Source organism: Fusarium verticillioides, chromosome 8, assembly GCF_000149555.1.
Source record: "Fusarium verticillioides 7600 chromosome 8, whole genome shotgun sequence".
NCBI lineage: Eukaryota > Fungi > Ascomycota > Sordariomycetes > Hypocreales > Nectriaceae > Fusarium > Fusarium verticillioides.
The window spans coordinates 774,308-802,043 of record NC_031682.1 but is presented as its reverse complement, the minus strand read 5'-3'; the positions used below and the strand labels follow the sequence as shown (position 1 = coordinate 802,043).

Sequence of the window (27,736 nt, the reverse complement as noted above, 5' to 3'; positions counted from 1 at the left end):
GTGAAAGTGCGAGTGCCCCTGCTATCAACTCCGAGTCTACGCTTCGAAGTGGCGCTGAGGAGATAGAGAGCCTGGATGCGAACACTAGAAGGAAGCGAACCAGACCGGTTGGAGATGAGGCTGTTTAATGAGGAGGTGTGAGTATACATAAGAATATTCATAGCTGGAGTTGGAGCTTGGCCAAGATTTGTATATCAATTACAATGGCAATGACGAATTTTGACAAGAACATACTCTCACGGCCTCGGCTGAGGATTCATCGATGCAAAACTGCTCTCGATAAGCTACCAACCAACGCCCGTTCTGATTACTCTATCTACTCGACTTCTCTCCGGAAACTCCGGAGATTCTGAGTAGTTTCGGCCTTGCTACACTTAATATTGATGCCAAGAAGAGACAATCCCAATCACGCAAAATCCTTATGCATATTGGGCTGAACGAAAACATTATGATCAAATGCTCCAGAGAACTATTAAAAGACTTAGGGAATAAGAAGAACTAAGACCTGAGCTAAGATTGACAACAAACAACGCCTAGCAAGCAAACACGCAAAACCCCCGGGAACTAGTATCCTGATGCAGCAAGCCTGGCCTTCTCATCGTCCACAACCTTCTCCTCCTCGTCTTTCTTCACAACCTCATAATCTGGAAGCTCCTCCTTGACATCACGAGAAGCAATCTCAGGCGGTGTTTGCTCTTGGGTCTCTTGCACCTTGGGCTCATCAGTGTATCTCTCCTGCTTCTCAGACAAGATACTATCGCCAGGAGGAGGGGCCGGGGCAACTGCTTGGATAACAGTCTGGTCATAATCAGTTTGACCCTCAAGAGCCTGGAGGACTTCGAAGAGAGGCTTAGCAGCCATTGGCCAAGCAACGTCGCCACATAGGATCTTCTGTGCTGTAATGCCACGTTCGTTGTAGAAAGTAGCATTGGCGTCGCCTCGAGTCACGACGATAGTGCCGTCGATTTGAACACCCATCCACAAACCGCGGCTCTTCATGTAACTCCACATAGGTCGAGCAGTCTTGCTAAGAGCAGCCTCAACGCTTCCACCTGTCCCGATGGGTCCTAGAGCGACCGATCCCTCTGCACCGAATGAAAGACGAGGCTTCGTGAATGCGGCGACTTGCTCTGGGGTGTTGAGAACACAAACGCAATCGTAGACATCAAGACCTAAGACAAATCCTGCACCTAGACTGCTTACAACGAACGAAGATGGAGGAGACCAAGTACCATCTGAACGTCGGGCGATGACTATGCCGGAGCCACCGGAGAGTGAGTTATGACCGGCGCCAGCACGGATGACGTTGAAGATGGCTAGACCAGCAGCGCTTTGGAGGACAGAAGGGGGGATTTTGACCATCGACTTGCGTGTAAGTCCGGTAGGGTGGAGGGGACCTTTTTCTGTAGGCGATGTAGACGAGTTGAGGCCTGTGAATGTAAGTTAGTCAATGGTCTTTCATAGTTTATGATTGAGATATACTCACTGGTGAAAGAGTGAAGAATTCGAGCGGCCTTGCTGCATTCCTTGTCCATTGTAGAAGGCCACCATCCCTCGGCACCAAACAAGTTGGCAGCCTTGTTTAATGGCGAGCCAGCCTTGGAGCTGATCTTGTGAAATCGCTCGCCGGCTGTTGGCTTGGCTGTAGAAGAAGCATTTCGATCTTGAGGTTGAGATTGTTGGTGTTCTGTGATATCAGGCTGGGTGGAGTAAGAGGGAAGTTGACCAGCTTGCTTCAGAGGATCAACGTCCTCAATGGACTTGTTGGATGTAGAGTAAAGAGTCATTATGATGATTCTCCGAGCTACACAAATGGCGTGTGAGTGGAATGATTGTGTGAAATTTGAAGGTTGCTGATTGTATTCTATATACTCGACCAGGCACCATTCATCCTTTTATGTACGTCCTCGCTGTATCATCACAATTCCGTCCATCTCGCATTCTCTTAAGCCTACGCAATCTCGTCCAACCATACTGTGTATTGCTGTTGCCTCTGGGCGCAGTAAACGCGGCCGCCTAGCGAAGATGGATGTGTAGTGCGTGGACTGAGGCGCAGCGTCGCCGCACGAGAAGCGAGACAAGGGCGAATGGCGATCCACCAGGGAGGATGAGTGGGAACTCAACCAAAAGAACAATACTATATCCAAATACAGCTCAATTTTATCAACAATCATCATAGTTAAAAAGCTTTCTTGGCTCAGTTGGTTAGAGCGTTGGTCTCATATCTGTATAGAGTGACTTAGCTTCAAGCTAGGGTTATCCAAAGGTCGTGAGTTCGAACCTCACAGAGAGCATTCCTTTTTATTGATGGTGTTGTGAAGTTGTTGGAACCATCATGACCAGACCCATTGTTTAAGCTATACCGTGCGACTTGCTTAGATGGCGGGTGGATAGAGTGGGTCTCACGACGCAAGCGCCAATCAAACGCCAAAGTCTCAGCCTTGTACAGTTCCAGTACGTTATAATACTGTGTCGCCCTAACAATGGGCTTTGCTTTTATTGTACAATCGATCAGTATTTAATTTTGGTTTATTGGTCAACGCACTGGACTGACAGTATGTCCATGCCTATTTGCGCGGGCGGCGGGGTGAAATTTGAGGCAAAAGTGTTTCTGTAAATAAGCCGACATGTGTGGCTAGAAGTTTTCCTTGTGTATCCATGGAATCTTGCTTAACGAACCCCATTCTCCAGATATCTACCCTCTTCCGACCGATGTTGGCGTGAGCAAGGCATTCATCCGTGGAGGTTCGACCAATTTTAGCGACAGCTCGTATATCTTTCTTGCTCCAGAGCAAGTTCCACCATTTGGAGAGTGATCTCCATGCGTACATATGGCAAATTGGATACTGCTTGCTCTGATGCTCGGCGTGGCAAAGAGAGGCAAGGCTGGACGAGATGAACTGTGTGATAGCTTTTGCAGGACAAAGGATTCACGCTCGTGCCAGATTTCTTCAGAACATGGGCACTTCATGAAGAGTCTCAAGGCCTCGTGTGACGAGGGCCTGTATTGAGTTGAGGCTTTGAGCAACCAGTTGGCATACGACCTTGTATCAGGCATGTTGGACAAGAATCATGAAACAAGGTTGGGAATTCATCAAGTATTATCACGCCTGACCAAATGATTGCTCAGATGAGCACAGTCGCCGTGGGAGATCTTGAAATGAGCTTGCGAGGAACCGGGGAGTTGTGAATGGTTATTATGACGTTTGGACAACTCGGAGTGGTAGTTTCTAAATTTCTTCGGGCAACACTCAGATTTACTGGGCATAAACGCTAATCTTGTAAGGCCAAAAAAGACTATAATTAATTGTTAACGCGACTGATCTTTACCCATCGCTACATTTAATGGTACTTGCAGACCGATGATATCGAGCAAACCAAGCAAGTGTAACATCTGATTGGTCTCTCCGTACCTTACCTTTCACCACCCCAGATCCCAATTGCCGTGTGTAGTGGGTACGTACCCAGCACATCCCCCACGTCATCTCAGAGGGAAGCTGACCTCAACCTCCCTGAAGAGCTATCTCAAGCACCTCCCATAGTTAATGAAAATTGTACCACCAACACCATAAACCATCTTCAACCATCCACGCTCCTTTCTCACTCCGTCCATCGCAGCAATGGCTCCCGCCGCTACAAACTGTTACAGCGAGACCGCTCGTGACAACGCATCAGGCTTCATCGCCTACGCGCGGAGCTCCGTGGATCGTGTTGTCCCGCCTAATTCTCGACAGAAAGCTTACGACAATACTGCTTCTTTTGCTTCATCGCGACCTATTCTCTTCGTATGTTCCCTCTCGCCGCCAGTTAGCCATCACTAACAAAGACAGTCCTTTATTGTATCACAACTTCTTCTTTCTTTCCTTCCTCTTCTAATCTTCCTCACATTCTCCCTGTCAACCATCATCTTTGTCCTCGGCGCAGCAATCGTCTTTGCTCTTTTCTGGATCGGCGTTGCCCTTCTTGTTCTCGTGCCTGCACTACTCGTCACTTCTTCCATCGCCGTCCTCGTCTGGGGCTGGGCCATTGGGAGCTTCATCATTGCACGGTGGCTGTACAACCATTCACCTGTCGGAGTGCAGAACAATGAGGTTGTGAAGAAGGAGAACGGCAATTAGTTTTACGCCTACACCGTCTGCCAGCTTGGTATTAGAAACAACAACTGGGATCCTCATGATATGTCTGCATTTTAGGATCCGTGTATGGGTTATGGAGGATACCGGGATGGACAATAAAGCATCGGTTTGGTATGGAGTTTGTTTGTCCACTCATCAAGGGTAATGGAGGCGGGATACAGCCCGTTCACAAAAATTGCAGAAGCATTACGCTGTTAACATATAACATTACACTGAACATCAAGTCCTAGGCCATTGCCAACCTAAGCAATAACCCTAGTACAAAACGTTCCGCTCAAAGTGGCTGTTAAACCTCTATTTCTCATTAATAACCGAGATCCATCTACCTGTCCCAATCGCTCATGTACAAGTGCTTTACAGATACAGACCCTCTGGCTCACCCTCCTGCTTTGTACGGAGTACTCTCTCACGCGCTGATCGGAAGTCCGCCATTTGCACCCGCATTCGTCGTTCTCGGAGAGCGAGCAGACCAGCTTCGGAGCAGATGGCCTTGATGTCGGCACCTGAAAGGTCGTCCTTTTGGGAGATGAATTCCTCAAGGTCGACATCATCGTTGAGGTTCATCTTTGAGGTGTGAAGTGTAAAGATCTTGCGCTTAGTGTTCTGGTCGGGGTTCTCGAAAAGAATCTTTCGATCGATACGTCCAGGTCGGATCAGAGCGGGATCCAGGGTATCGATCTTGTTTGTGGCCATAATGACCTTGACGTCTCCACGGTCGTCGAAACCATCGAGCTGGTTGAGAAGCTCCAGCATAGTTCGCTGGACTTCACGCTCACCACCTGATGTGGAATCATATCGCTTCGTACCAATGGCATCGATTTCGTCAATAAAGACGATAGAAGGAGCGTTCTCACCAGCAACCTGACAATGTTAGCAACAGACAAACACACCAAAGAGATCACATACCTGGAAAAGCTGTCGCACAAGTCGGGGACCGTCACCAAGATACTTCTGAATAAGCTCACTACCCACGATACGTAGGAAGGTGGCGGAGGTCTGGTTGGCGACGGCCTTGGCTAGCAACGTCTTTCCAGTACCGGGAGCACCGTAGAGAATGACACCCTTGGGAGGCTTGATACCCATCTCTTCGTACAGCTCCGGATGGAGCAGTGGCAACTCTACTGATTCTCTGACTTCCTGAATTTGCTGCTCCAGACCACCAATATCGGCGTATGACTCGGTAGGAGCTTTGTCGAGCTTCATGACACTGACGATAGGATCGGCATCATCTGTAAGCACGCCAACAATACTGACGCTCTTGTGATGCAGAAGAACACTAGCGCCAGGTTCCAGCAAGTCCTTGTCGACGAAGCTCATGATACTAACGTAGTACTCGGGACCCGTAGTACTGCTGACGATCGCATGATCATCATCGATCAACTCCTCTAGAGTTCCAACACCCATGGGGCTTCCTCGCATGTCATCGACACGGCCACGCTCGTCCGCTAATCGATCGACATCGGCATCAGTGCCAGCGGATTGACCCTCCTTGGCTGCCTTGGCCTTGCGTAGGCGTTCCTGGTTTTCGACGTACTCCTCCTCGAGCAAGAGATGATCGTGGATTCGCTGCATTCGCAAAAGTCGGAGCTTGCATCGGCTGGTAGGATAGACGGCGGGAAGTTTCTGAGCGGCGCTGGTGCCGCCAGCCTTTCTCTTCTTGCGACCGACTCGTGTGGTAGGTCGAGGCGGGGGTTCGTACTTGGGCTTATCCTTCTATTGGGTTGTTAGAGAGGGAATAGAGGTCCTGGGCGGGTTTCTTGCCTTCTTGTCCTTCTCATCGCGTCCCCCTTCTCCCATGCCGGATTGACCTTGACCCTAGATAACGTCAATAGCTGTTACGCTGCAGTATGACGAAAGTGATTACCATTTTTTCAGGATCAGCTCTAGGAGCTATAGATTATGTGATGTCGTTTGTTTGGCGTGGCAGTGGTTTCAATGAGGTGAGTCGTGATGGTGGATGTGATTTGATGTGGAGGAGAGAGGTCGAGGCTCCCGAGCTTAGTGATGATGAAAGCGACCGCCAGGCGCCAGGGAAACACGACAGCAGCTCCAGCCTAGTCACGTGGAGCTTCAAGCTGGGTCACGTGGAGCTTCAACACTGGCTTCAAACAATCGATGAGAAGTTGAGTCGATGGAAAAACTACAATTCAGATTTATAATAAACTGATATTGTTCATTATGAACTCGGTTAATTTCTCAGTGTGTCCCTTCATCTGTTTGGGCCCGGTGCCAGCATCATAGACATGCCGCATCAATGTTGACGAAAGGCTACTACTGTATGTCTCAATTATTTTGTCAAGGACTGATGTAGGGAGGCAGTAAACAAAAAAAAAGAAAAAAGGATCCTGAGGGCTGTGTAGAAGAGAATTCTCAATATATAAATTTAGTAATGGAGGACAAAAGCAGTAGACCTTGATGGGTTAACCGAAAGAAATATCCAATTCATATATGCCAAGACTTCATTGGAGGGTCGGCCTCGCAGTCCCTAAGAACCTGATTGTGAGAAACTGTGTAGCCATGCAAACATGTGAGGAATTAGGCTGCTTCATATTACCGTTAACCACCACCTATCTTGTGTCATTTACCGTGACCTGCGAACCATGTGAAGTGAGCTAATGCACCCCGTACCCAGTCTAAATTGCTAAAAAGAACCGACGGAAACTCCCCATCCCATGCTTAAAGAAATTGTGTTTCAGATCGCCATTCCTTCTCTTGGTTCCCCAGAGTTCACATTAGTTTTCATGTAGCAATCTAGAAACGACGTCCCCCATGTAAGCCTCTTCCAGCACGTAGTCTCGGCCTCCGTTGCGATCTATGCCGAAGTGAATGAAGGCCTCGACAACATCATCCAATGCGAATCCCATGTTCACGAACCGTTCGACAAGGTTTCTGTTGTATCCGTTAAGTCTACGTCTTGTTAGCTACCTATCCTCGCCGTTTGCATGCTTTGACATACCGAGCAACGTCGTCCTTGACCGGAGCAGCTGGAACGTCATTTTGGTATTTAGTGACATCAACGTCTTGTCGTGGAGCGCCGGCATATTTGACAGCCCATTCGTGGGCCATGAGAGCGAAGCGCTTGGGATCTTCTATCATCATCTTTGCAACCTCGGCGTCTTGCGGGTCCTTGGGGTTTGGGCATTCGAGGAGCATTCGAAGGGAGAGAAGGGCGGTCTTGATGGTTTGGACGGGAGACCAATTGGAGCTGAGGGTGTCAAGGCAGATAGCGCCCTAAAAGTTGAGTTAGCATCTTGAATTCCTTTCTTGTAGTCCGCCTCTTGCTGGCTATCGCCAATCCACCAAGTACACTGTTCTTGTGTTCTATGTCTTCTACTCATTTTGAAGGAAGTTGACCTACCGTCTGACTGCTGATATTCGGATGCCAAACCTTGGTGTCAAATCTTATCACCGGCGCCTTGAAAGGATACTGTTCAGGGATTTGTATGTCGACTGTGAAGGTGCCTCCAGAATAAGGGGTATCGGGCGGCGCAGGGAAGGTTCCTTTGAGGTGCTTCAAGTCGTTGTCGACAAGAGTCGCGTTGACGCCTGAGTCGTCATGATCGGCTTCGATATCCTTGAGCTCTTTGAGAACACGCCGGTCCCGAGACATGGTAATGATATGGAGGAGGAAAGCGGTGATGGAAGATTTGAGGATTGTTGAATAACAAGCTGAATTAAAAAGGAGAATAGTTGGGTCGAGCGAGGAGACAAGAGATAAGTAACTTTGGGCCGTAAGACAGGCCTTTTGCAGGTCAGGTCGTGTCTTGTGCAGGTCAGGCAGGCTATTCGGTTGGTGATATTGGATGGAGAGGGAGGGGTCCTTGATTTTTGTCAGGCTGTGGCGTAGGAGGCAGACGTCACTCCACTGAGACCGCTAAGAGTTAGCGTCCTGCGGGGGGTGTTGCTCTTGGGTTGCAGTGTCGGGTTCAAAAATAGAGTATCATGGATCAAGTTCGCGAAAAATGGATGGATACAAGTTCAATGTGAGGTTGTATGAGTGCATCGATGGGAAGAGGAGGTGGTTGAACAATGCTGCTTTATATATACCGTATTTCAATAAAAACTTTATTCACTAAAAACTTTGCCTTATCTGACTGTGTTCACAGCAAAGCTGTTTTCAACTGCCTCATTTCTAAAGCTCTGAATTCACTGAGCTGGGCTCGGGGGGCAAGAAAACAGCGGACCTTAATATAGGGTACCAAAATAAACTCCTTAAAAGTTATCCTAAGCTTAGACTATATTACCTAAGTCTTTTTGTCATTTAGGATCGAGATTCTGTGTTTTCTTTCCTCTCCTAGGCTGGGAAGGGACCAGAGCCAATCATATCATATAGTTAAGCATTGCTATTTTCTCTCGGTTTCATAGCTAGCGCTTCTGAGGATTGCAAGACCTACCAGTATTTCAAGTATTATAGAAGTTTATTTCGGTCGACCCATCAAGGTCCAGTGTTTTTCTCCTCCATTACCAAATTTGAACCTTGTATACCTGTATCGAGAACTTCCTTTGCACGACGACTCTTGGGATCCTTCTTCGGTTTCTTGCCTCCCTATAACTGTACTTGATAAAGCAATTGAGATTTGAGCCATACAGCCGTGGCCTTTCAATTGTTTTTTATCAATGTCGACAACGACATGTCTATGGCAATTCTTCACTTGATGCACGCCTACACAATTTCTCGTACATTGCATTGTCACATGTGAATACTCCAACATGGCCATAGCTTGAAACACTTTTCGACATTAGATGGTTCATGCAATGTGACATTGTTGGCGCATTGCGTGCTGAGGGTTATGACACACTCGCCTGCGGAAAGGAACGACAAAAGGCCTTTCCACAATCTAGCCTGAGCGCCAGCCAGACCATCCTTGCTCTATCAGGTACGTACGAAGAAATCATGCAGTATGATGCAAATAGCCCTCCATGAGCGAGTCCTCGGTCAATGAACCGGACTATACTAACTCACTCCCCGACTCACACATCTTGTCTCCCAAGGGTGAACCAAATAGTAGACGTAGCTTAGTTATAAAATTATAGCAGATCGCGGCGGACGAACTCGTTGTAGAGAGCCTTGCCCAGACCAGCGGGAGAGCGCTCGACAATGACACCAGCGTCCTCAAGAGCCTTGATCTTGGTGTCGGCACCACCCTTACCACCGGAAACGATGGCACCGGCGTGACCCATTCGTCGGCCGGGAGGAGCAGAGATACCAGCGATGAAGCTGACAACCGGCTTACCACCGTTGACAGTGTTGGCCTGCTTGAGGAACTCGGCGGCGTCCTCCTCGGCGGAACCACCAATCTCACCAATCATGATGATACCGTCGGTGTCGGGGTCCTCAGTGAAGACCTTGAGGCAGTCGATGAAGTTGGTACCGGAGAAGGGGTCACCGCCGATTCCGACAACGAGAGACTGACCAAGACCGGCCTGGGTGGTCTGGTTGACGGCCTCGTAGGTCAGAGTACCGGAACGAGAGACGATACCGATGCGGCCGCGCTTGTGGATGAAGCCAGGCATGATACCGATCTTGCACTGCTCGGGAGCAATGATACCGGGGCAGTTGGGTCCGACGAGACGAGTCTTGCTTTGGGTCTTGAGCATGTCGGTGATGCGAACCATGTCTAAGTGGGTCCCAGGTTAGAAACCTTACAAAACGTTCCATCGACGTTGCAGAAAACCTACCGTGCTGGGGGATACCCTCAGTGATGCAGACAACGAGGGGGATCTCGGCCTCGAGGGCCTCCTCGATACCGGCGGCGGCCAGAGGAGGACTGAGAAAAATTGTTAGGGGTCGTTTTCGTTGGAGTGTGTGGTTGATTAGACGTACGGGACGAAGAGACCAGTAGCAGTGGCACCAGTCTCCTTGACGGCTTCACCAACGTTCTTGAAGACAGGGAGGCCGAGGTGAGTCTGGCCAGCCTTCTTGGGGTTTGTTCCACCGACGACCTTTGTGCCTGTTTGTCGAGAGTCAGTTTTTGTCACATGTATCATCGTGACATCGATATAGCGAAGACCGTACCGTATTCGATAGCTTGTTGAGCGTGGAAACTACGTCATTCGTTAATTTTATATATCCTCTCGAAATTCGATAATTGCGCCAACTCACGTTCCCTGCTTTCCGGTGAAGCCCTGGTAGATGACCTTGGTGTCGGCGTTGATGCGCAGGTTGTTGATGGTCTGGGCATACTGCGACGAAGAATAGGCTCGGCGGCCAACGTTTTGCAGCGCCGAGGCGCGAGTGGCTCTGGCGAAGGACTGCATGATGTCGGAGGGTGGAGGGGAGAGGGAGTGAAGAGAGAAAAGAGAACGTCACTGTCTGTTACAACAATTAACTTGAGGTTTTGGAATTGGAAGGGAAAAACCGTCGATACCAGGAGCTTTCGGGAGGTTCGTGGTTTGGTTCGTATCAAGATTATCCCGTGGCCGGGATTCAACGGCCTAAGCCAAAACGGGTCGACACACGCACAAGGTCAGTTGGTGCTTGACCTTGCGCTACGGGTGGTCTCGGAGTCAGTATGCCGAGTGATATAGGGCGGGACATAGATGATCCGGGCTGAAAGGTAAAGGAGAGCCACTCACAAGAGCGCGTGGAGAATCTGTCGTGGTGAGCGTTTTGAGATACGGTTAATCGCGGGTTCTCGGTGAGGGCGAGACGACGGGAAGATGCGTCATTGGACATGACGAGGACCTGAGACCCTCTTTTTGCTTCGGACTTGTATCTCCAATGTTTGCATCCCCTTGAGTTTACGTTTAAAAATCGCGGACATTGACAACCTGATCCCGTGGGAACACAGCATGTTACATTTGCAATTCTTCAAAATGAGTGAATTCTATCTACTTATGATCAAAGAGCGACTACAGTCAGTTTCTATCTAAGCCCAGTATCCAAATGGACATCGTTCTCCCATTCCTCATTGCTACTCCCAGCAATTGAGCGGTAACAATACAACTCCGAGGAGGCATCTTGAACAAAATCAGTTGATACCTCGGTCCCGGCAAAGATTATCGGCTGGTATAATACATCACCGGACCATCCATTTCCTGTCGCTCATACTCGTCCAATTGAGGACAATGCATCGCATGACATTTCAGTTCATCGCGTGCATCTCCAAGGAAGAGCGACATTTCCAATCGAGTCGTCTTAGTAGACACTCTTGACATCCCAGCCGACAGCCATCACCCTGGCAGCAAGGAAACAGGCGAGTGCCAGCACGTACGACAGCCCATCAAACACAATGAGAGCAGTCCAGCCAGTGTCACCCTTGTTGCCAGCCTCGAGAATGGCGCCAGCAATGGGCAAGCTGCTGAGGGTTCCAAAGCTCGCTACCATAAAAGCCGTCGAGATGAATCGTCCATAGTCGCGAGGATCGCAGAGCTGACCTACGCAAACTGGTGTGAGTCCAAGGTTACTACCACTTGCAAAACCAAACACAACAGCGAATGCGATGATCATAGCCTTGGAGTCTCCAGCCGGCAACCACAGCGCAAATGCGGATATGATGCAGAGACCAAGCGTCAGTAGAATGACATTAAACCGCCCGATCTTGTCGGCTAAGAGACCGGGGAGAAAACGACCAAGCAATGAACCCGCATTGAGGATCGAAATCAGGGTGTAAGAGCTGTTGGCGTCGCCAGAGTGTCGTCCGGCATAAGACACGATGTACGTCAATGGCACGAAGAGTCCCCATTCCATAAAGAAGATCCCGCATGCAGAGAATGTAAATTTCAGGTCTTTGAAGATACTGAAGTCTGGCCAGACCGATGACACCTTGTTTGATCGCGGGAGACGCGAGCGCATAAAGAGCGTGGCGGGAACGGTGAGTCCGAGGATGATGAAGCCCAGGATACGGGTCGTCCATGCAAAGCCAACGCTGGGGAGAAGTTTCTGTAGAAAGATGGGAAAGATGATACCGCCAATTGATCCCGCAGTCATTGCAACTCCAGTCGCAAAGCCTCGTTTCTTGTCGAACCAATGGCCAATAGACGCATAGCACGGTGAATTGAGAAGGGCGCCTCCAAGGCCACCCACAACCGAGTATGAAAGAAGGATCTGGTAGAATTCCTCGCAAACGCTGAGGATAAATAAACTTGCGGCGATGAGTATGCCTCCAGAGGCAACAATAAGTCGAGGACCGTATTTGTCAAAAACAGGTCCGACTTGGATACCGACAAGAAAGACGAGGAAGAGATAAAGACTGAAGATCCAGCCAATCTGCGAAGACGAGTAATCACGAAGCTGGTTCTCGGAAAAGTACGACTCAAAAACAGCAGAGGTGTTGATGAGGCCGTAGATCGAAAACATTCCGCAAAAGGATCCAAAGACTACAAGCCAGGCTTGGAGTCCGCCCTCCGGGAATTCGAGGCTCGGTTCACTGTCGTCGGTGCTGGCCTCGCTGGGGTGCGCTACACGTCCGGTCTCGAGGCCCGCATCGTCCGGGGCCGGGACGGCATCGCCACGGGGGACACTGGGGTTAGTTATGGGTATGGCCTGCTTTTCGTGCTGGTTTTTTAGGCAGCTGTCCTCTGCATTGTGTTCGTTAAATGTCATGTGTGTCAAAACACGGTAGATCACAAAAAGGGTACAGTTTTTCTAATGCCTCAGGGTGTGAAGAGTGCAGTAGACATGAGATAACTGCTATGAGAGTTGAGATGGGTTGAGGGAAGGGTTAGTGGGGAGGAGGAGGCGGAAGAAGAATTTATAATCCCGGAAATAGGATCCGAATCGGTTAATAATTTGCATGTTCAGTAATTGACAGTTGGGGTTGGGCGCTATTAACAAATGTCATGTTAGTGTTCGGTTCAAGGGCGCGGGTGTGCAGGGCTTGGCATCAACTGTGAGTTCTATGACTCGATTAACAGTGTCATGTTCTATGACGGACAAGTGATTCACTCCCTATATTCAGTGCTTAATCCAATTGGACCCTAGAACATGGAATTGTTTCCAGTGATCGATTGAGAATCCTCGGTGGGACTCGGTCTCGTTTATCGGCAGTTATCCACATCGGATCCGGAGCCGCTCCGCATTCTTTGACACTGGGGATTTCACTTAAGCTTATTTCCTTGCACTGATATTTTTTCTTTAGTAACAGTGGTGAATTATGAGATTGAGTGGTCGCTTAGTTTGGGTTCCATTCTTTGTGTAGTGATGTCAGTGTGGGTTAATGACACTGGTATCCCCAAGTCGGCATCTCGTTCCGAGTACACTAACTCCTACCCAAGGAGTCATCTGGATTAGATTGAGGACTATTTACGGGGGCCTTATTGACAATTCGATGTTAACTCTCAATTCATGTCTCTTTGTCTCGTATGTGTCGTTCATCAGTCATGATTAGTCGGCGATCATGCATCGATAAATCTACTCCCGAGATATTGGAGCAATTTGGATGAGGGTAGCGTGTGAACATCAGATAAAAGTCGAGAAAGCTATTATTTATCCGTTAATCACTTCAATGAACCGAGGATGATGGTAAGTTGGCTTTGATGATGCCCAGGACTTCAAATGCTGAAACAGTGTCCCCTGAACTCAGCACAAGACTATGGTAAATTGACAATGAAGATGTATCGGGATCTCTCACCATGATTAAATCATGTATCTGATACGAGTTCTCTGTATCCTTGCCTATTATAACTGTCAGGAGGAAAATGCTTGCATGAGGTAGAAGAGTGGCAAAAGAGAGATCAAAACAACTGCCACCAACAGATCGGACTCGAACGTGTGTGTCAGATGACTCCGCGTCTCCCATTCATGCGCCGTTCAATAAGTCGTCTCTTATGAAGAAAATTGGCCAGTGTGGAACCGGCAAGAGCGGCATAGCAGCCATACGGGACGAGTCCTTTACTGTCAACAATCACCTGTCGTCATCATCCTATGCCCGTCTATTGTCTATAAGTGCTAAACTAAACCAAAGCGCCAGAATAATACTCCGATTTCCCTCAAAGCCCATTACTCTTGCATGAAAAGACACTGCTCACTTGCCCTGCACGGAACTGATCTATGATACCCTGCACACTAACGTATGTTCCCAGCGTGAGGTACAAAGCACCAGTCAACATGATCACCACGTTTAGCGCTACTGAAAGAGCGTCAAGGACGGGATTTCGCTTCCTCCCGAACTTGCGATCTGCATTGCGCATGCGGAAGTAAGCCAGAGCCCAGAAGATGAAGCCGAACCAGCAGTTGAACAGCGACGACATGACTGACAACACTGAGAATTATTAGCACTGACCCATAAGTCTGAGAGTAGTCACTTACACGAAGAGAAGAATGGAATGATCTCAGCAATAAAGAAAGAGGCGGCCCAGCTGATCAGCAACACCAGTCCCCACCAGAACCAGCCCTTGAATGTGTGCGATGTAAGATGCTCTGAGTCCTTGAACATTCTGAAGAAGACAAATCGGCCTGTGACACTTGCATACAAGCATCCGACAAAGATAATAGTCGGAACCATGAAAGAATACGAGACTTTCTTGTAGGTATCAGTGAGGACGCCGAATGCTGGTGTGACCATGTACTGGTTGCCTGTGTAAACGTAGATGACAGACCCGACAACGCTGAATGTAACAATCTCGGCCATGGTGCAAGCCCACAATGCCTTGGGGAAATCTCTGTTCTTTTATCAGAATCATCATGGTTGCATCAAATGGCATAGTCACTTACCTCGGATCACGCATCTCAGCAATAAAGCTAGGGATCGTGGTCTGACCGATGAATGTGTAACTCATATTCATGAAAGCCGACATGCCAGTAACAAGCGTCGTTGTCTTTGGTGTCCAGATTGAGATTATGGGTTCGCCCATCTCAGGATAACCAGCGGGATTACCCTGAGCGCCTGCAAATGCCGTTGCCAAGATGACAGAAATGAACGTAAAGAATGTCGAGGCAAAGCCAAGCTTTGACAGCATGCTGAAAGTGCGAGGAAGCGACCCGATCCAACTGATCACCGTGACTACTGCAGCGAATGCAACGGTTCTGCAGCCTGATATGGAGTCGGCCTCGGTCATTGTGTTGAGGTAGATTGCACCGACCAATACATGCAGAGCTTGAATAAAGGTATTGTTCAGGACAAACATAACAGCTGTCCACCACCACGCCCATCTCTTATTCCACCAGATCATCTGCCCAATGTCGCACACATCTCTAACCTCCGGATGCCGCAGACAAAACTCCCAGAGCACAAGACTCGTGTACAGAACAAGCCCAGCGATGACAGCCGTCAGGATCAACCCAGGCACTAGACCCAGAAGACTATACGACCATGGGAAGCTCATAATAGAGAGCACAATGTACTCGCTAAAGAGAAGCCCTGCAGTCTTTTGCCAAGAACATGTCCTGTACTGAATAGCATTTCCCGCTTCGGAAGCGACTTGCTTGTCGACGAGATCTTCAGCTGCGGTGCTATCGCTTTCGGATACATGCGCCAAGTGCTCGGCGAGGGGTTCGATTCGCGGGCCAATTGTGACGTTGGGCCCTCCAAAGGCTGATGCGAGCCAGGGCCGTCTGCTTGGCGTGCGGGAGGTTTGAGGTTCCGAGTCTTCTAGCGTAGATGTCTTGTCCATGATGATGATGCGCTATCGCTGATGGTAATACTCAATGCAAGCAGAAATTTCGTAGAATACTACAGTGGAGGAAGAGAAGAGAATGACGAGAATAATCACTCAAAGTAAAAGAAATAAAAGAAACGGCTGGAGTAAAGCATCCGTCCATGGAGAGAGGCAGGAACGGTAGGTAGTACCAGACCTTGGACACTAACACAAGTAAGGCCGATCTGCAGTGAGCGAACTCCCCGACGGTGCATGATGAGGCGTCGGGTACCTCGCAACAGGGAATGCCCTTGGCGATCAACGATACCACCTTTCAAACGGCATCTGTGCTGATTGGTCTTGGTCCTGGTCTTGGGGCTGCGGAGATGCCCTCATCATCTCGGACACGGCGTCCCCAGCCATGCTCGAGATGTACTGTAGCAATGTGCTCAACAGTTGTGGCAAAATGATTGATAGATTGACTCCATCGTCTCTGCTGAAGCAAGATGTGTTCTGTTGCATCCATCTTCTTCTTCAGCAGGCAGGCAGGTCTTGTTCCAACGTGACGATGTGGCGGTGGGTAACATCAAAATCACTGCAGATCGTATTATATTCCTGAAATCACGCAATGCACCAGTCGTCATCATTAAAAGTTCCTGCCACTCTTATTGCACAGACCGTAAGTGGGTGTGCGTCCTAGTGGGTTTGGGTTTTAAGCTTACTGCCCATAAGCTTGTTTTCCAGCACTCAGCTTCTACTGGTCAATCAACAGAAATAGCCCGGCGCCGCCGACGCCCGACCTCTTATGGAGTAGGGACCGGGGGTATTACCCGCGTTATTGCACGACAGCAGATTGGGCCATATCCCTCAGAAGGCTCTATCAATCAATTTCACCAATGCATTCATGACAGTAGTCATGTAAAACAAGTTTCTCTTACAACTTAACGAAACTGACGGCTAATCGAAGGAGTATATCATGAGCGACCCATCGAATGACGCTCTCAGGTCAATGGCCCAAACCACTCCCAGAGTAAATATCTTCATTCGTATCCAGACTGAAATCACGTATATAATCTCTTTCGAGACCTAGACATGGCACAAATTAGCTTGGTGCCTCTCACAGAGAAGTCTACACTATCTGGTAGAACATACCCTACACTTACAGTGTTGCTACAAGCCTCTTTGCAGCATATTCTCGGTGAGAGTATCGATCTTGGCCGATAGAGTGGTGAGAATAGGTCCATATCGAAGTTTTATTTATCATCAAATAAATCGGGTCTTGATTCAAGCTTTGTAATCTCATTCAGTGTGTAGAGGTAATATAAGTCGTCGAAATCAACTAGTACTCATTTGATGCTATTTCTATTCATCCTTGACATCTGAAATTTTGAATCCTCCAGGGACCAGCTTCTGGAAAACCTGCTCAGGATCATACTTGGCTGCTGCATCCTTCATCTTCTTGATATTTTCAGCGCCATAACTACCAAGAGGATCCTGACTCTTATCCGCATAATTCAAATACGTCCACTCAAGATTTCCTCCCTCGATAGTAGCGGCATACTCTTGCACATCCTTAACCCAAGCCTGAACCTTTGGTCGTGCAAAAGCCTCCTGCTCAGCAGTCTGCGCCATGACGACAGCGAGAAACAGAATGCCGTTGGACTTATGACGGTCCATACCCATGATGTTTCCGCCTGCTTCAACGCCGCGTTGACCGAAGAGTGTAGGGAGAGGCTGGAAGAGACATTGAGTGATGAAGTTACCGTCGGGGATGAATGCTTTGAGTTCTTCGACAAGTCTGTCGTGAAGCTCGGAGGCTTTGGTGATGATTCGGGTATCATTCTTAAAGCAACATGTGAACCAGGTGTCACTAGACGGTTAGCTTGAAAAGTGGACGAGACAAATATGAGTCGACTTACTAGAAATTGGCGGGTATGTTGTACTCGAAGGCCATTTCAGTAAGAGTAGTGTTCTTGACAGTGCTCATGATCTCGGGAAGAGCTAGCCACTTCTCATACGCCGGAGGCTTCTCGATGCCTTCCATGTTGGCATAGAGAGTAGCCACAACGACATCTTTGAAATCAGGCATATGCGTAAAGATGGTGACAAGGTTGCTGTGAATATCATTGGGAACGTTATCCGTGAAAGAAGAGAGAGCCTCAATGGCACCAGGGATAACTTGCTTGGGGAAGAAAGTCATTCCACCCCAGACCTTATCAGACTTGATAGCTTTCATAGTGAACTTGGTGACAATACCAAAGTTGTTGGATCCACCTTTGAGTACGCGGTACAAGTCGGTGTTGCTATTCTCATCGGCGGTGATAATATCGCCGTTAGCAAGGACAACTTGGTACGACACAACATTGTCACATCCAAAGCCTTGTCGAGCTGTGAAGAAAGCATTGCCACCTCCAAGAAGAAGACCTGCAACACCAACGTTGCCCTCGCGGCCGCCTGCAACAGCACGGCCATGCTTGCTCAGCTCAGCATAAACCTCTCGCCATCGACAACCAGGTCCAATATCAGCTGTCTCAGTAGCAGCATCAAAAGACACATTATTCAAATGAACAAGATCGATAGTAACACCACCCTCAATATTGTTCGACCCAGCCCAGTTGGTATGTCCACCACTGCGAACAGCAAATTTCTGACCAGCAGAAACAAGAGCCTTCACCACGGAAGCGACTTCTTCAGGGGTACGAGGCTGGACGATACAAGCGGGCTTGATCTTGGCGCTGTTGGACCAGTATGACTCTTGGCGAGCTGAGAACTCGGCATCAGTTGGCGTGAGGATCCGAGCTTCGAGACCAGCTGCGATGAGGCTTTCAGCCTGAGGGATCGACGGTTGAGGAGTAAGGGTAGTCATGATTGGATGCTTGTGGGTAAAGAAGAAACGAGAGGGAATTGAGTGTCTGACGCTTCTGAGGGGCACATAACCAAGGCTGTCTATGTATGTGCCTGAAGCTGATAGACTGTCGGAGTCCTGTTGTTCTCCATGGGGAATAGACAAATATCCAGGGTCCTGGTATCTGGCCCTGTTTCGTACATCAATTACTTCTTTGGTGTGAGAAACCCTTCGACGTTACATTCTCCTGACACTTGCATCATGCTTGACAAGAACTATTTAATGGGGCTGAAGAAGCAAAAGAGCAAGGGTCCTGAGACGGTGTCTTGCTGTACGAAAACAAATGCCTCGGTAGGGCATCTCGCTACCATGCTATTGGAAGAGGAGAATTATAGCGCCCGGAACTAGGGAATCCGTTTCATCTTCCGAGATAGCCATCTTGGGGCCCAATTACGAAAACTTGAAATCGTGAAGCTATCGAAGTTAGGCCTGAATATTGTGGTCGGAATTTTGATACTCTCCGAGGCTAATATCTCGGATCCGCACCATGAAAAACCTTCGTTGAATTCGGCTTCGTTGACCCTGCTCCCCGGCAACCGCCAAGAGGTTTCTAAATGATGACAGATGGAGACATCCTTATAAATTTGGAAAAAAAAGAAGTGCTGAGGCGGAGACTTCTTCTGTGTTCCTGAAGTTTCTCATCGATCTATTATCTAGAATTCATATCATCGTACAACCAAGTGTCAGCTCTCAGATAATATTTTCGTATATTTACGGTATGAACGGGCTATCCCTAGCGTACCCGCGGGCACCGAGAGCTCGGAATGCTGTTTCACCGCCGTGACCCGTCCTGGCCGTCTTCATTACGGAATCTTTCGATCAGGGGTGTATATGTCAACGTCTACTGACTCAGAGTAACATCCACATAAATAAAGTTTGGACTATGTATGAAAGACGCTGATCTCTTCTAACCGATGTCCAGGGTTTTTAATCCTTACAATCGTTTCTTTTCTCTCTCCTCAGGAGTGGGCCGTATATCCGATATAGGATGTAGTAATATGCATGCAGGTACGGAGTAATCCGTACTAAGTTAAGTGAATGAACGTAGAGGCTGTGTATTTCTACGGATCTAGTATTTTTCGTTCTTCGTTCCTGCATGTGATTTCGCTTTGACATCTTCTTGCTACGTACTTTGTTGATTGGTTGGTTCATCTTACAATGGCTTCTGTCGTTAATGGCGTTCCCGTCGCTATACCGCCACCCGAAGGCTACAAGGTCGACTTTGATAACCCGCAGCGGAACAGTGTTACTGCAGCATACTGGCTTTATGGCGTTGGCAATTTCTTGACGGTCTTGTTCATTGCGCAGAGAGTATATGTTAGAAGTTTTATACATAAAACAATACGGATAGAGGATGGTAAGCCACGTTGACCCCCTTACTTCGTACGCCTTGGCTAACGTTCTCGAAGCATGTTTAGGGGTAGCATATGTGAGCAACATCACCCGAGACATCATGTCTTGCATCGACAAAACTGACCGATCCAGGTGTTTTCTGTAGTACTTCAGACCCTGATACTAAGTCAGTGCCCACGATACCCTCACATTTACCAGACTAACGTGCTCGAGCGTCTAGGGGATTTTATCCGCGGTATAATGGGCACCCACGGCTGGGAGATGCCAATAACCAAGTTCGCCCAGTTCGCACGAGCCCTCTACCTCCTACCCATCCTCTACAACCCCGTCCAATGCGGCGCAAAGATGGCTTTGCTTCTCGTCTACCGTAGGCTTGCACCACAAAAGTGGTTTCATATCACAATCTGGGCTACGTCATTTGTGGTGATTGGCTCCTCAATTGCGATTACGTTTACGACAATCTTCCCGTGCAAACCTGTAAGAGCAGGCTGGGACATCACAATCACCGATAAGAAGTGCATCGATCGACCAGCTGTTTACCAGGCTACGGCTATAATGGGTGCGGTTACAGATGCTATGGTGCTTGCGGTGCCGATACCTGTTGTTATACCACTGCAGATTTCGAGAAGGCAAAAGATTGGGTTGATTTGCTTCTTTGGTGTTGGTGGAGTGTAAGCGATGTTTATACAGACAAAAAGGACAAGCTAACAACAAGCAGTACTGTCTTCACATCAATAATGAGACTGATTGCCTTGATTCGGTCTATGGGTAACGTTGACCAATCCTGGGGTGGCGGACCTGTTCTTCTTTGGATGTAAGTCGCCTCTTCCTATCAACCGTTTTCTCTAACCAGTCCAGCTTTGCCGAAGCCAATCTCTCCATCATTTGCGCAACTCTCACAACAGTCAAACCATTCATCAAACACATCTCGCCAAAGATCCTCGGCTCCTCATACGGAGCATCAAAGGCAGGCATGTCAAACCCAAGCGCACCACCAACCATTGGTGCAATCTCTAGTAGCGGTATGCCCAGACATGACCACTATGAACGATTTGACGACGGGCCGATGTATCCATTGCAGACTGTCACCAAGGCAGAGGCATCAAGGGGTCATGAGAATAAGAATGGAGGATCACGCTCGGTCACAAGACCAATGTCAAGGGATAGTCAGGGGGATTCAGATTCTGAAAAGGCAATTCTGCAGACACGTACTACGACAGTGGCATATTCTTAAATAGGTTCTATTGGCGTATTGGGGGATTAAGATACATGACAGACATCGAGGCATAGATAAAATAATGTGAGGCTAGGTTATATTTGCCTGAACTTTCAAGCTCTCGTGTCGTTGATGACCTAGTAATAGCCACTACTTGTTGGGCAAAGCCTTCAAACTCAATGATCAGGGGATAGTTTAACAAAGAACAATTCTATCGCAGATAGGTAACATCAGACTTGTACAAATAATGATTGAAATACGATAAATGACAGCAAAACCTCTAACCTTGGACCCTTAACTAGTGACAAGTGCTACAAACTATGTTTTTCTTTAGCAAGTTTATGGTTTAGACTTGCTCTTCAGTTCGATAAAAGCAGATGTGTTTTCTGGCAATGGTGTTTTGCTGAATTGCAGCCAACATATCCCGGTTGTATCCAAGAGGTGACTACAAACCTAACAACTTCCAGTTGTTCTTTCTTACCCCATATGGGAAGCTGCGAAGCCTGAATGGGCTGCAGTATGAGTATCTCGTATGATAATCGAAATGAGTTCTTGTCAAGCGTTATTTTGATCATATCTAGCTGACAGCTAGTGCTTGCATCCTCTGGCTGGCCTCGTTTAATAACATTGAAATGCATCTAACTCGGCTACATACAAACTTCGATTTTGTGTTAGACAAACAAGCACATAATGGTGTTTTGCCGTTTGTTATGTTACATAAACTGGCCCAGGGGAGGAAAGAAGCCTTAGGACCTTGATCATAAGTGATGAAAAGACTTAAATAACTGGGCATAGGTTTAGGATACCTTTGCTGAGTAGATATTCAGACCAAACACTGATTTGTTCAACTATAAATACTCTCTAGAATCCAGGTAAAGATCAATATTCTCCATTCCTCATCTTCCCCAATAACTCAATCCGCACATTCCCACTAGAACACACCACACGTTTCATTTGCTTGCCATCATGGACCCTTTTGAGGCCAACTACCGAGCCGCTATAGAAAAGCACCTGAATGAACCACCTCTGTTCCGCTCAGTTGGAAATACCGCAGTGTTCAGATCCTTGTTGCAACAGCCCGAACATCGCGCTCAAATCAAGGATACTGACATCGGGCATGATTGTCTGAACCGTGCAATCACCCTGGGTAACAAAGAGAGTGTCAAAGCTCTTGTTGATATCCCCCTTTCTGAATTTGACTGGGCCAGTTAGTTCTCTATCTCTGTTTTGTCTGCTTGAAATCCTGACAACCTCTAGGTCATCCTGTGGCATCCTACAAGGCCATGGGCCATATACACACAGCTGCCAGACTCGGTCGCTTTGAAGTCTTCAAGGTATTGGCCGACACTGGAAATGTTGACATTGGCGGAAGGGATCCCTTTGGAATGACTCCACTGCACCATGCAAGCGAAACTGGCTCTAAAGAGATCGTTGAGTATCTCTTGGCTTGGGGTGTCAAGCCTGACTCGAAGGACGTGAAAGGCCGGACTCCTCTCTCCTATGCTGCCGAGAAGGGGAACAGTGAGGTCGCCAAGACTCTCCTTTACGTCGAAGGCGTGGAATCCGACTCGAAGGACCTGAGAGGTAAAAGTCCCCTCTACTATGCTGTTCTCTCTGGTAAAGACGAGACGGCAGGCATCTTGAAGACTTTGGGCAGTGTTGATGAGAGCGTCGAAGCAAAGGCAAAGGTGGATCGAATGATTTATGATAGCCAACGTCCATATTTCATCAATGAGGGTTCGTGGCGGGCTTGAGGGACTAGGGGGAGGAAAGAAAACTCAGGACCTTAGCCCAAGTAATGAAAAGACTTAGGTAACTTTATAAAAGTTTAAAATACCTTTTACTAAGTTTATTTCAAATGTCCTATATTAAAATGCAGTGTTTTCTTTCCCCTGGAATAAAGCTATTAGGTGAGGTAGAGTTTGAGGAGAATCTTTCAATAACTAGACTAATATTGATGAGAGCCTGATGGACTTGACACCACTTCATTCCTTCTTTCACTCCCCAGAAGGAGGCTCGATTTCTGTGCCAACAGGGAGTGGCTCGCCCAGATCAATCATATCACCATTCCAACTAAGCGGCTGAATAAACGTCTTTCTCGAGGGACCACAGCGATCTTCCGCGTTGAGATTGGCATGAAAGACATTCCAATCCTCGGTGCCATCGGGACTCTTGAAAAATGCGTTATGAGCAGGCCCATAGAGTCCATTCTTAGTCTCGAAAATAGGATCAGGTAATTTGGTCCAAGAGTCAGGGCGAAGAGGATCAGAACCTTTGGTGAATTTCATGGCACCGAGTTTGTAGGCGGGCGTGTTGCACGAGTCAGCGGCATAGACTACGTAAGTTGTTCCCCCTGGGGAGATGATTCCATAAGGTCCTTCAAGAACGGGCGAATCGGACTTTTCCCACTCGAATTCTGGGTGTGCGATCATTGTGGCGTTACCGCATGTTGTGGGTGATATAAGTTCGGCGATCCATAAGGAGGCACCATCAGGGCTCTTGGGTCCTTCAACGGAAGAGAACTGAGCGAATATTAGAGAAGTACTTTGTTAAGAGCTTTGATGTACTTACAAGGAAATACTCAGTGCCTTCGATTTCAAAGATCGTCTGAAGTTATCGTTAATCATAGGCTTTTCAAAGATCATGACTTGACCTACCGCATCAAGCATTCCGGCATTGAAGTTAGGAGGAATTATTGCATCCAGCATCTCATAATCCGCCGACAACGGATTCTCCTTGCCACCTTTGAGAACATATACTCTCAAAGTGGGAAGCATAGCACCCCAATTGCCTTCATCACATATACTTGCTGAGAAGTACACGTACCAGGTATCACCGACTTTGTGCATCTCAGGAGCCCAGAAGTTGCAAGCTCTGGTGGCATTGGACCTATCAGACCAAATGAGTTGGGACTCGGCGGTCTTGAGGCCTTCAATGGTCGGAGCTTTGGTGATGCTGACGTTGGTCCATGTTGTTGAAGTTAGATAGTACCTGGGAGTATGGTCAGTATGGAATAGGGAGGTGCTAGTTGGATGATTAGTCTCACATTCCATCTTGATATACGATATGAGGGTCACTTCCTGTCCTTATAGGATTGGTGAACCCAAGAGCAAAGCTTGAGCATAAGCCAAGAGCTGAAGTGATTGCCGATAGGATAAGCATCGTGAGTAAGGACCTTTCTTTTAGAAATCTAAGTGAGAGAGAAACTGCATTCCATCAATGATTTCCACTGTCTCTTATACAGCATTCCGCCACCGATCATTTCCTAAAAAGGAACCTATTCTCAGGATAAATCAACTTTATGGATCTCTTGTATATCGTGCAGCAAATGATCTGATACCCATGCAGGAATCCCTATAATAACTTGCATATACAGCTCGCTATTTGCTCGGCTACTACAAGGTTACGTCGTTGAGAACAGACCGCGGGGTACGTGAGGGGCGGCTACATGATTTAAGCTTGATCGCCATGCTTAAAGAGGGGATCGACAAGTCGTTCACTTTATCCATGCGCTCCAATGGCCTGAGTTCGAACTGGAGTTTAGCACATGATTCTACTCTTCGTATTAATGTGCATCACAAGCAACTTGGGATGATGCTGATAGGTCCGAAGCATAATCACAAGCCTTATTATCCGGTATGGTGTAGTGGCTAACATTTCGCGCTCTCATCTTCAGCTGAGGGATCAGTACCGCGGAGCCCAGGGTTCGATTCCCTGTACCGGAGATTCCTTTTGATCTTTTTGCAAATTCTGTATGTATCTGCCTAGAAATGTCAAGCAGGACATGCGCTGTAAGAATCTATGAGAAGGGAATAGTTTATGTTTTTGAAACTTATGTAAATATAGTAAAGAAAAGCTTAAATGAAAACTGGTAGTGAGTTAAAATCCTGTCTGTATTCAATGTCCAAAGCTAAGAAAAATCAAGAGATCAGCAACAAAGAAATCTCATTCCTCTCATGTTACATATACACAAGTCCTCCGTGGTATAACGCGTATTCCGTAAACAACATCAAGAACGCTTTCAATAAACCTCCCATAATATCAAATCATCCCGGGTCGTTATCTGCTGGTATCCACCACATAACGACCAGCAACGTTGCCTGCAATCATCATATCATAGACCTTCTGGAGTTCTGACAATCCGACGATCCTAGGTTTCATGTTAGTCTTGCCATGATCGCATGTAATGGATGAACTTACTTGTATGGTGCCTTGATGAGGCCTTGCCTGTAAAATTCAATGGCTTCAGCTGTATCCTGTCGGTTACCGACGTAGCTGCCCTTGATATTGATTTCACTATTACATCCTGTGAGCGTATACCTTGCAAAGATGGGTTCTTCCCACTTACCGAACGACAGTGTCGAAGACAGGAGCTTTGACGAAAGCATTGGCTGGTAAACCAACACAGACAATCGTGCCCTTGCTCTTGACATACTGACTAGCTTGCTGGAATGGCTTCTCACTGGCTGCAAGAAGTAGAACAGCATCAGGTCCAAGGCCATTAGTAGCGTTCTTGATCTCGCCAACAATATCCGTCGACGTCTTGAAGTCAACAAATACATCAGCCCCAAGCTCAGTGCAGACCTTGCGCTTCTCATCTCCACCATCAAGAGCAGTTACTCGCAGACCCATAGCCTTGGCATATTGAATAGCGAAAGTACCAAGACCGCCTCCAGCGCCAGCAATAACGACACTTTGTCCTGGTCGAACGCCGGAGGACTTGAGAGCCTTATAGACTGTAAGTCCAGCACAGAGAATAGGTGCCACGCCAGCGAGGTCACAGTCCTTGGGAATTCGCGCGACATGAGCAGCTTTTCCTACAGCGTATTGCTGGAACGAGCCATCAACTGTGTATCCTGAAAGGGAAGCTTGTGAACAAAGGGATTCGTTGGACTGTCGACACTGCTCACAGCTCATGCAGGAGCCGTGAAGCCACTTCAGGCCAACATGGTCACCAATTTCAACGTCTTTGACGAGCTCTCCTCGTGCTACCACGATACCCGCACCTTCGTGACCGCCAACTAGAGGCATCTTCGATTCAAGTGGCCAGTCGCCATTGACGGCGTGAAGGTCTGTGTGGCAGACTCCACTATACTTGACATTGATCAAAACCTCATCGGAGCCTGGCGTTGGAACAGGGATCTTTTTATATTGAACAGCTGTTTGCGTCAGAATCTCTCATCCATCCCATAGTAGATTTTAGCTTACCTCCACCTCGTTCTTCCAAAACCTGTGCCCACTGTTCGCTAGGAATGACAGGGCTAGCAGCTGTGGCGTAAGCGGCAGTCTTGCCGAGGCTACTGTTAGGACTGAAGCTTGTGGTGATGTTTCCGGCGCTAGCGCGACTGCTAGGGTTATGCCGGGCGCATGGTTGTCCTCCGGAAGTTGCACAGCTTGCGCAGAGTGTTCGTTGACTGGAAGAAAAGTTTCGGCGTGTCGTTTGGATCTGAGCTGTTGCTGAGCGTGCGAGGAGTGCTGTGCTTCGTGTGGCTAGTCTCCCAGATCGGAGGATGCCAGTTCGCATCGCGTTGCTTGATGATAGCATTGTAGCCTTGCTGTAGAGTAATTGTGTATACTGTAATTGGGTATAATATGGCGTATTGCAATTGGGTGAGTCAAAGCTTGGATATATAGCAGCGACAAGCTTCAACTTATACAGGCAGCGTCCGTTAGCCCATAACGATAATTCTGTGGTGCCACGGAGCATCAACCGGTTCTGGATATTGCTTTTGATCAGATCATATTTCAGTCAAACTCTAAAACGGACCCAAACTACCGGAGATGGTGTAAGGTCGTGGGCCTGCCAGTTACTGTGAACCGCGCTACGATATACCTTTATCCGCGGAGATGCGGCAGAGCCAGGTGACCCCGTGGGGTCTACGCCCACTGTAGAAACCCATTTAGGCCAGTCTCGTGTGCTATGGCCATGTGCTTTGCTCAATCCCCGCAGTGGAAACGTCTTGCCATTCCGCAAAAGAGTGAGCCGATTCACTTTTTTGACGTTGTAGTGATGGGTTCCAGTTCCTTTGCTGAGCCGCCAACAGACGCCGACGTCCACCAATGGGCCTTGGGGAGTAAGCATCTCTGACCTCCAGGGGCCTTATGGAGAAGGTGACACACCCCTCAAAGACCCCAAAGGATGTGCTACGTCTGCTGTTTGACCCCAATTACAGGGCTGGAGATATCCCGAATTATCCGCGGTTGCTTCTGTAAACAGCGAGAGGCATTTGTATTTCTACGCGCACCAATGCTAGAGACATAAATCTGGTGATTCCTGTACGTCGAAGGGTAACAATTGAAGGATACAAAAAGCAATATAATCCCGACAGTGACAGCTGCAGCGTTGCAGTCGCGTAGCTAGTTATACCGGGCAGAATGTGAAGCGAGATATGGAGGATCACAGCCTGGAAATTGAATTCCTTTGATCCACTGCGGAGCCTTTCCCACGTGTTCCCGTTCTCGTGCCTGGGCTCCATACTTACAGTACGAAAGCCGCATTTGCAATCCGCAATTTGTAAGTACCGCACTCAGGTACTGGAATTATGACTACGAATTCTAGAACCCCACCAACATCAGGAGATTTGGGCTTTTACGTCACGCGAGGCTGTG

The 27,736-nt window shown here is 48.0% G+C and overlaps 13 protein-coding genes and 2 non-coding genes across 16 annotated transcripts in view; 6 read left to right on the top strand and 9 right to left on the bottom strand.

The window, feature by feature from the left end:
- FVEG_07479 (hypothetical protein) overlaps positions 1-128 on the top strand; it is a gene marked incomplete at both ends in the record, with an annotated part of 1,490 nt that extends 1,362 nt beyond the window's left edge. The window contains one exon of the mRNA XM_018896127.1: positions 8-128. Within this exon, the coding sequence (XP_018753541.1) occupies positions 8-128 (121 nt within the window). The remainder of the gene's footprint in view (positions 1-7) is intronic.
- Positions 129-294: 166 nt separating this feature from the next.
- FVEG_07480 (hypothetical protein) lies at positions 295-2,061 on the bottom strand. Its single transcript, XM_018896128.1, has 2 exons — positions 1,487-2,061; positions 295-1,430 (listed from the first exon to the last, which is right to left on the bottom strand). Exons 1-2 carry the CDS (start codon positions 1,785-1,787, stop codon positions 565-567), a joined length of 1,167 nt encoding a protein of 388 aa, XP_018753542.1. The 5' UTR covers positions 1,788-2,061; the 3' UTR covers positions 295-564.
- Positions 2,062-2,186: 125 nt separating this feature from the next.
- FVEG_16124 lies at positions 2,187-2,294 on the top strand. Its single transcript has one exon. It is a non-coding gene; the product is annotated as a tRNA-Met (tRNA).
- A 1,160-nt stretch (positions 2,295-3,454) lies between these two features.
- FVEG_07481 (hypothetical protein) lies at positions 3,455-4,750 on the top strand. Its single transcript, XM_018896129.1, has 2 exons — positions 3,455-3,785; positions 3,831-4,750. Exons 1-2 carry the CDS (start codon positions 3,621-3,623, stop codon positions 4,116-4,118), a joined length of 453 nt encoding a protein of 150 aa, XP_018753543.1. The 5' UTR covers positions 3,455-3,620; the 3' UTR covers positions 4,119-4,750.
- FVEG_07482 (26S protease regulatory subunit 4) lies at positions 4,491-6,167 on the bottom strand (the record flags this gene model as incomplete). Its single annotated transcript, XM_018896130.1, has 4 exons — positions 6,001-6,167; positions 5,898-5,951; positions 5,043-5,849; positions 4,491-4,997 (listed from the first exon to the last, which is right to left on the bottom strand). Exons 1-4 carry the CDS (start codon positions 6,001-6,003, stop codon positions 4,491-4,493), a joined length of 1,371 nt encoding a protein of 456 aa, XP_018753544.1. The 5' UTR covers positions 6,004-6,167.
- Positions 6,168-6,868: 701 nt separating this feature from the next.
- FVEG_07483 (ubiquitin-conjugating enzyme (huntingtin interacting protein 2)) lies at positions 6,869-7,746 on the bottom strand (the record flags this gene model as incomplete). The annotated part of the gene is made up of 3 exons (XM_018896131.1): positions 6,869-7,043; positions 7,093-7,367; positions 7,495-7,746. The coding sequence occupies 3 exons, from the start codon at positions 7,744-7,746 to the stop codon at positions 6,869-6,871; spliced, it is 702 nt and encodes a 233-aa protein (XP_018753545.1).
- A 1,075-nt stretch (positions 7,747-8,821) lies between these two features.
- FVEG_07484 (succinyl-CoA ligase [GDP-forming] subunit alpha, mitochondrial) lies at positions 8,822-10,537 on the bottom strand. The gene is made up of 5 exons (XM_018896132.1): positions 10,240-10,537; positions 10,153-10,181; positions 9,961-10,087; positions 9,816-9,904; positions 8,822-9,754 (listed from the first exon to the last, which is right to left on the bottom strand). The coding sequence occupies exons 1-5, from the start codon at positions 10,392-10,394 to the stop codon at positions 9,165-9,167; spliced, it is 990 nt and encodes a 329-aa protein (XP_018753546.1). The 5' UTR covers positions 10,395-10,537; the 3' UTR covers positions 8,822-9,164.
- A 538-nt stretch (positions 10,538-11,075) lies between these two features.
- On the bottom strand, positions 11,076-12,681 carry FVEG_07485 (hypothetical protein; the record flags this gene model as incomplete). Its single annotated transcript, XM_018896133.1, has 1 exon — positions 11,076-12,681. The coding sequence occupies one exon, from the start codon at positions 12,679-12,681 to the stop codon at positions 11,275-11,277; it is 1,407 nt and encodes a 468-aa protein (XP_018753547.1). The 3' UTR covers positions 11,076-11,274.
- A 1,213-nt stretch (positions 12,682-13,894) lies between these two features.
- FVEG_07486 (hypothetical protein) lies at positions 13,895-16,223 on the bottom strand. The gene is made up of 3 exons (XM_018896134.1): positions 14,791-16,223; positions 14,386-14,738; positions 13,895-14,338 (listed from the first exon to the last, which is right to left on the bottom strand). The coding sequence occupies exons 1-3, from the start codon at positions 15,687-15,689 to the stop codon at positions 14,067-14,069; spliced, it is 1,524 nt and encodes a 507-aa protein (XP_018753548.1). The 5' UTR covers positions 15,690-16,223; the 3' UTR covers positions 13,895-14,066.
- Positions 16,224-16,926: 703 nt separating this feature from the next.
- FVEG_07487 (hypothetical protein) lies at positions 16,927-18,551 on the bottom strand. Its single transcript, XM_018896135.1, has 2 exons — positions 17,573-18,551; positions 16,927-17,523 (listed from the first exon to the last, which is right to left on the bottom strand). The coding sequence occupies exons 1-2, from the start codon at positions 18,517-18,519 to the stop codon at positions 17,016-17,018; spliced, it is 1,455 nt and encodes a 484-aa protein (XP_018753549.1). The 5' UTR covers positions 18,520-18,551; the 3' UTR covers positions 16,927-17,015.
- A 1,101-nt stretch (positions 18,552-19,652) lies between these two features.
- On the top strand, positions 19,653-21,222 carry FVEG_07488 (hypothetical protein). The gene is made up of 6 exons (XM_018896136.1): positions 19,653-19,915; positions 19,968-19,987; positions 20,044-20,077; positions 20,132-20,582; positions 20,630-20,725; positions 20,770-21,222. The coding sequence occupies exons 1-6, from the start codon at positions 19,717-19,719 to the stop codon at positions 21,143-21,145; spliced, it is 1,176 nt and encodes a 391-aa protein (XP_018753550.1). The 5' UTR covers positions 19,653-19,716; the 3' UTR covers positions 21,146-21,222.
- Positions 21,223-22,093: 871 nt separating this feature from the next.
- Positions 22,094-22,881, top strand: FVEG_07489 (hypothetical protein; the record flags this gene model as incomplete). The annotated part of the gene is made up of 2 exons (XM_018896137.1): positions 22,094-22,334; positions 22,385-22,881. 2 exons carry the CDS (start codon positions 22,094-22,096, stop codon positions 22,879-22,881), a joined length of 738 nt encoding a protein of 245 aa, XP_018753551.1.
- A 243-nt stretch (positions 22,882-23,124) lies between these two features.
- Positions 23,125-24,289, bottom strand: FVEG_07490 (hypothetical protein; the record flags this gene model as incomplete). Its single annotated transcript, XM_018896138.1, has 4 exons — positions 23,125-23,649; positions 23,699-23,734; positions 23,785-24,118; positions 24,174-24,289. 4 exons carry the CDS (start codon positions 24,287-24,289, stop codon positions 23,125-23,127), a joined length of 1,011 nt encoding a protein of 336 aa, XP_018753552.1.
- Positions 24,290-24,759: 470 nt separating this feature from the next.
- On the top strand, positions 24,760-24,852 carry FVEG_16125. Its single transcript has one exon. It is a non-coding gene; the product is annotated as a tRNA-Glu (tRNA).
- Positions 24,853-24,932: 80 nt separating this feature from the next.
- Positions 24,933-27,352, bottom strand: FVEG_07491 (alcohol dehydrogenase). Of its 2 annotated transcripts, XM_018896139.1 has the most exons (4): positions 26,336-27,352; positions 25,476-26,286; positions 25,328-25,423; positions 24,933-25,277 (listed from the first exon to the last, which is right to left on the bottom strand). In XM_018896139.1, the coding sequence occupies exons 1-4, from the start codon at positions 26,832-26,834 to the stop codon at positions 25,187-25,189; spliced, it is 1,497 nt and encodes a 498-aa protein (XP_018753553.1). In that variant the 5' UTR covers positions 26,835-27,352; the 3' UTR covers positions 24,933-25,186. The 2 variants fall into 2 exon arrangements, with proteins under 2 accessions (XP_018753553.1, XP_018753554.1); XM_018896140.1 differs by having other exon boundaries at positions 25,328-26,286.
- Positions 27,353-27,736: the final 384 nt, after the last annotated feature.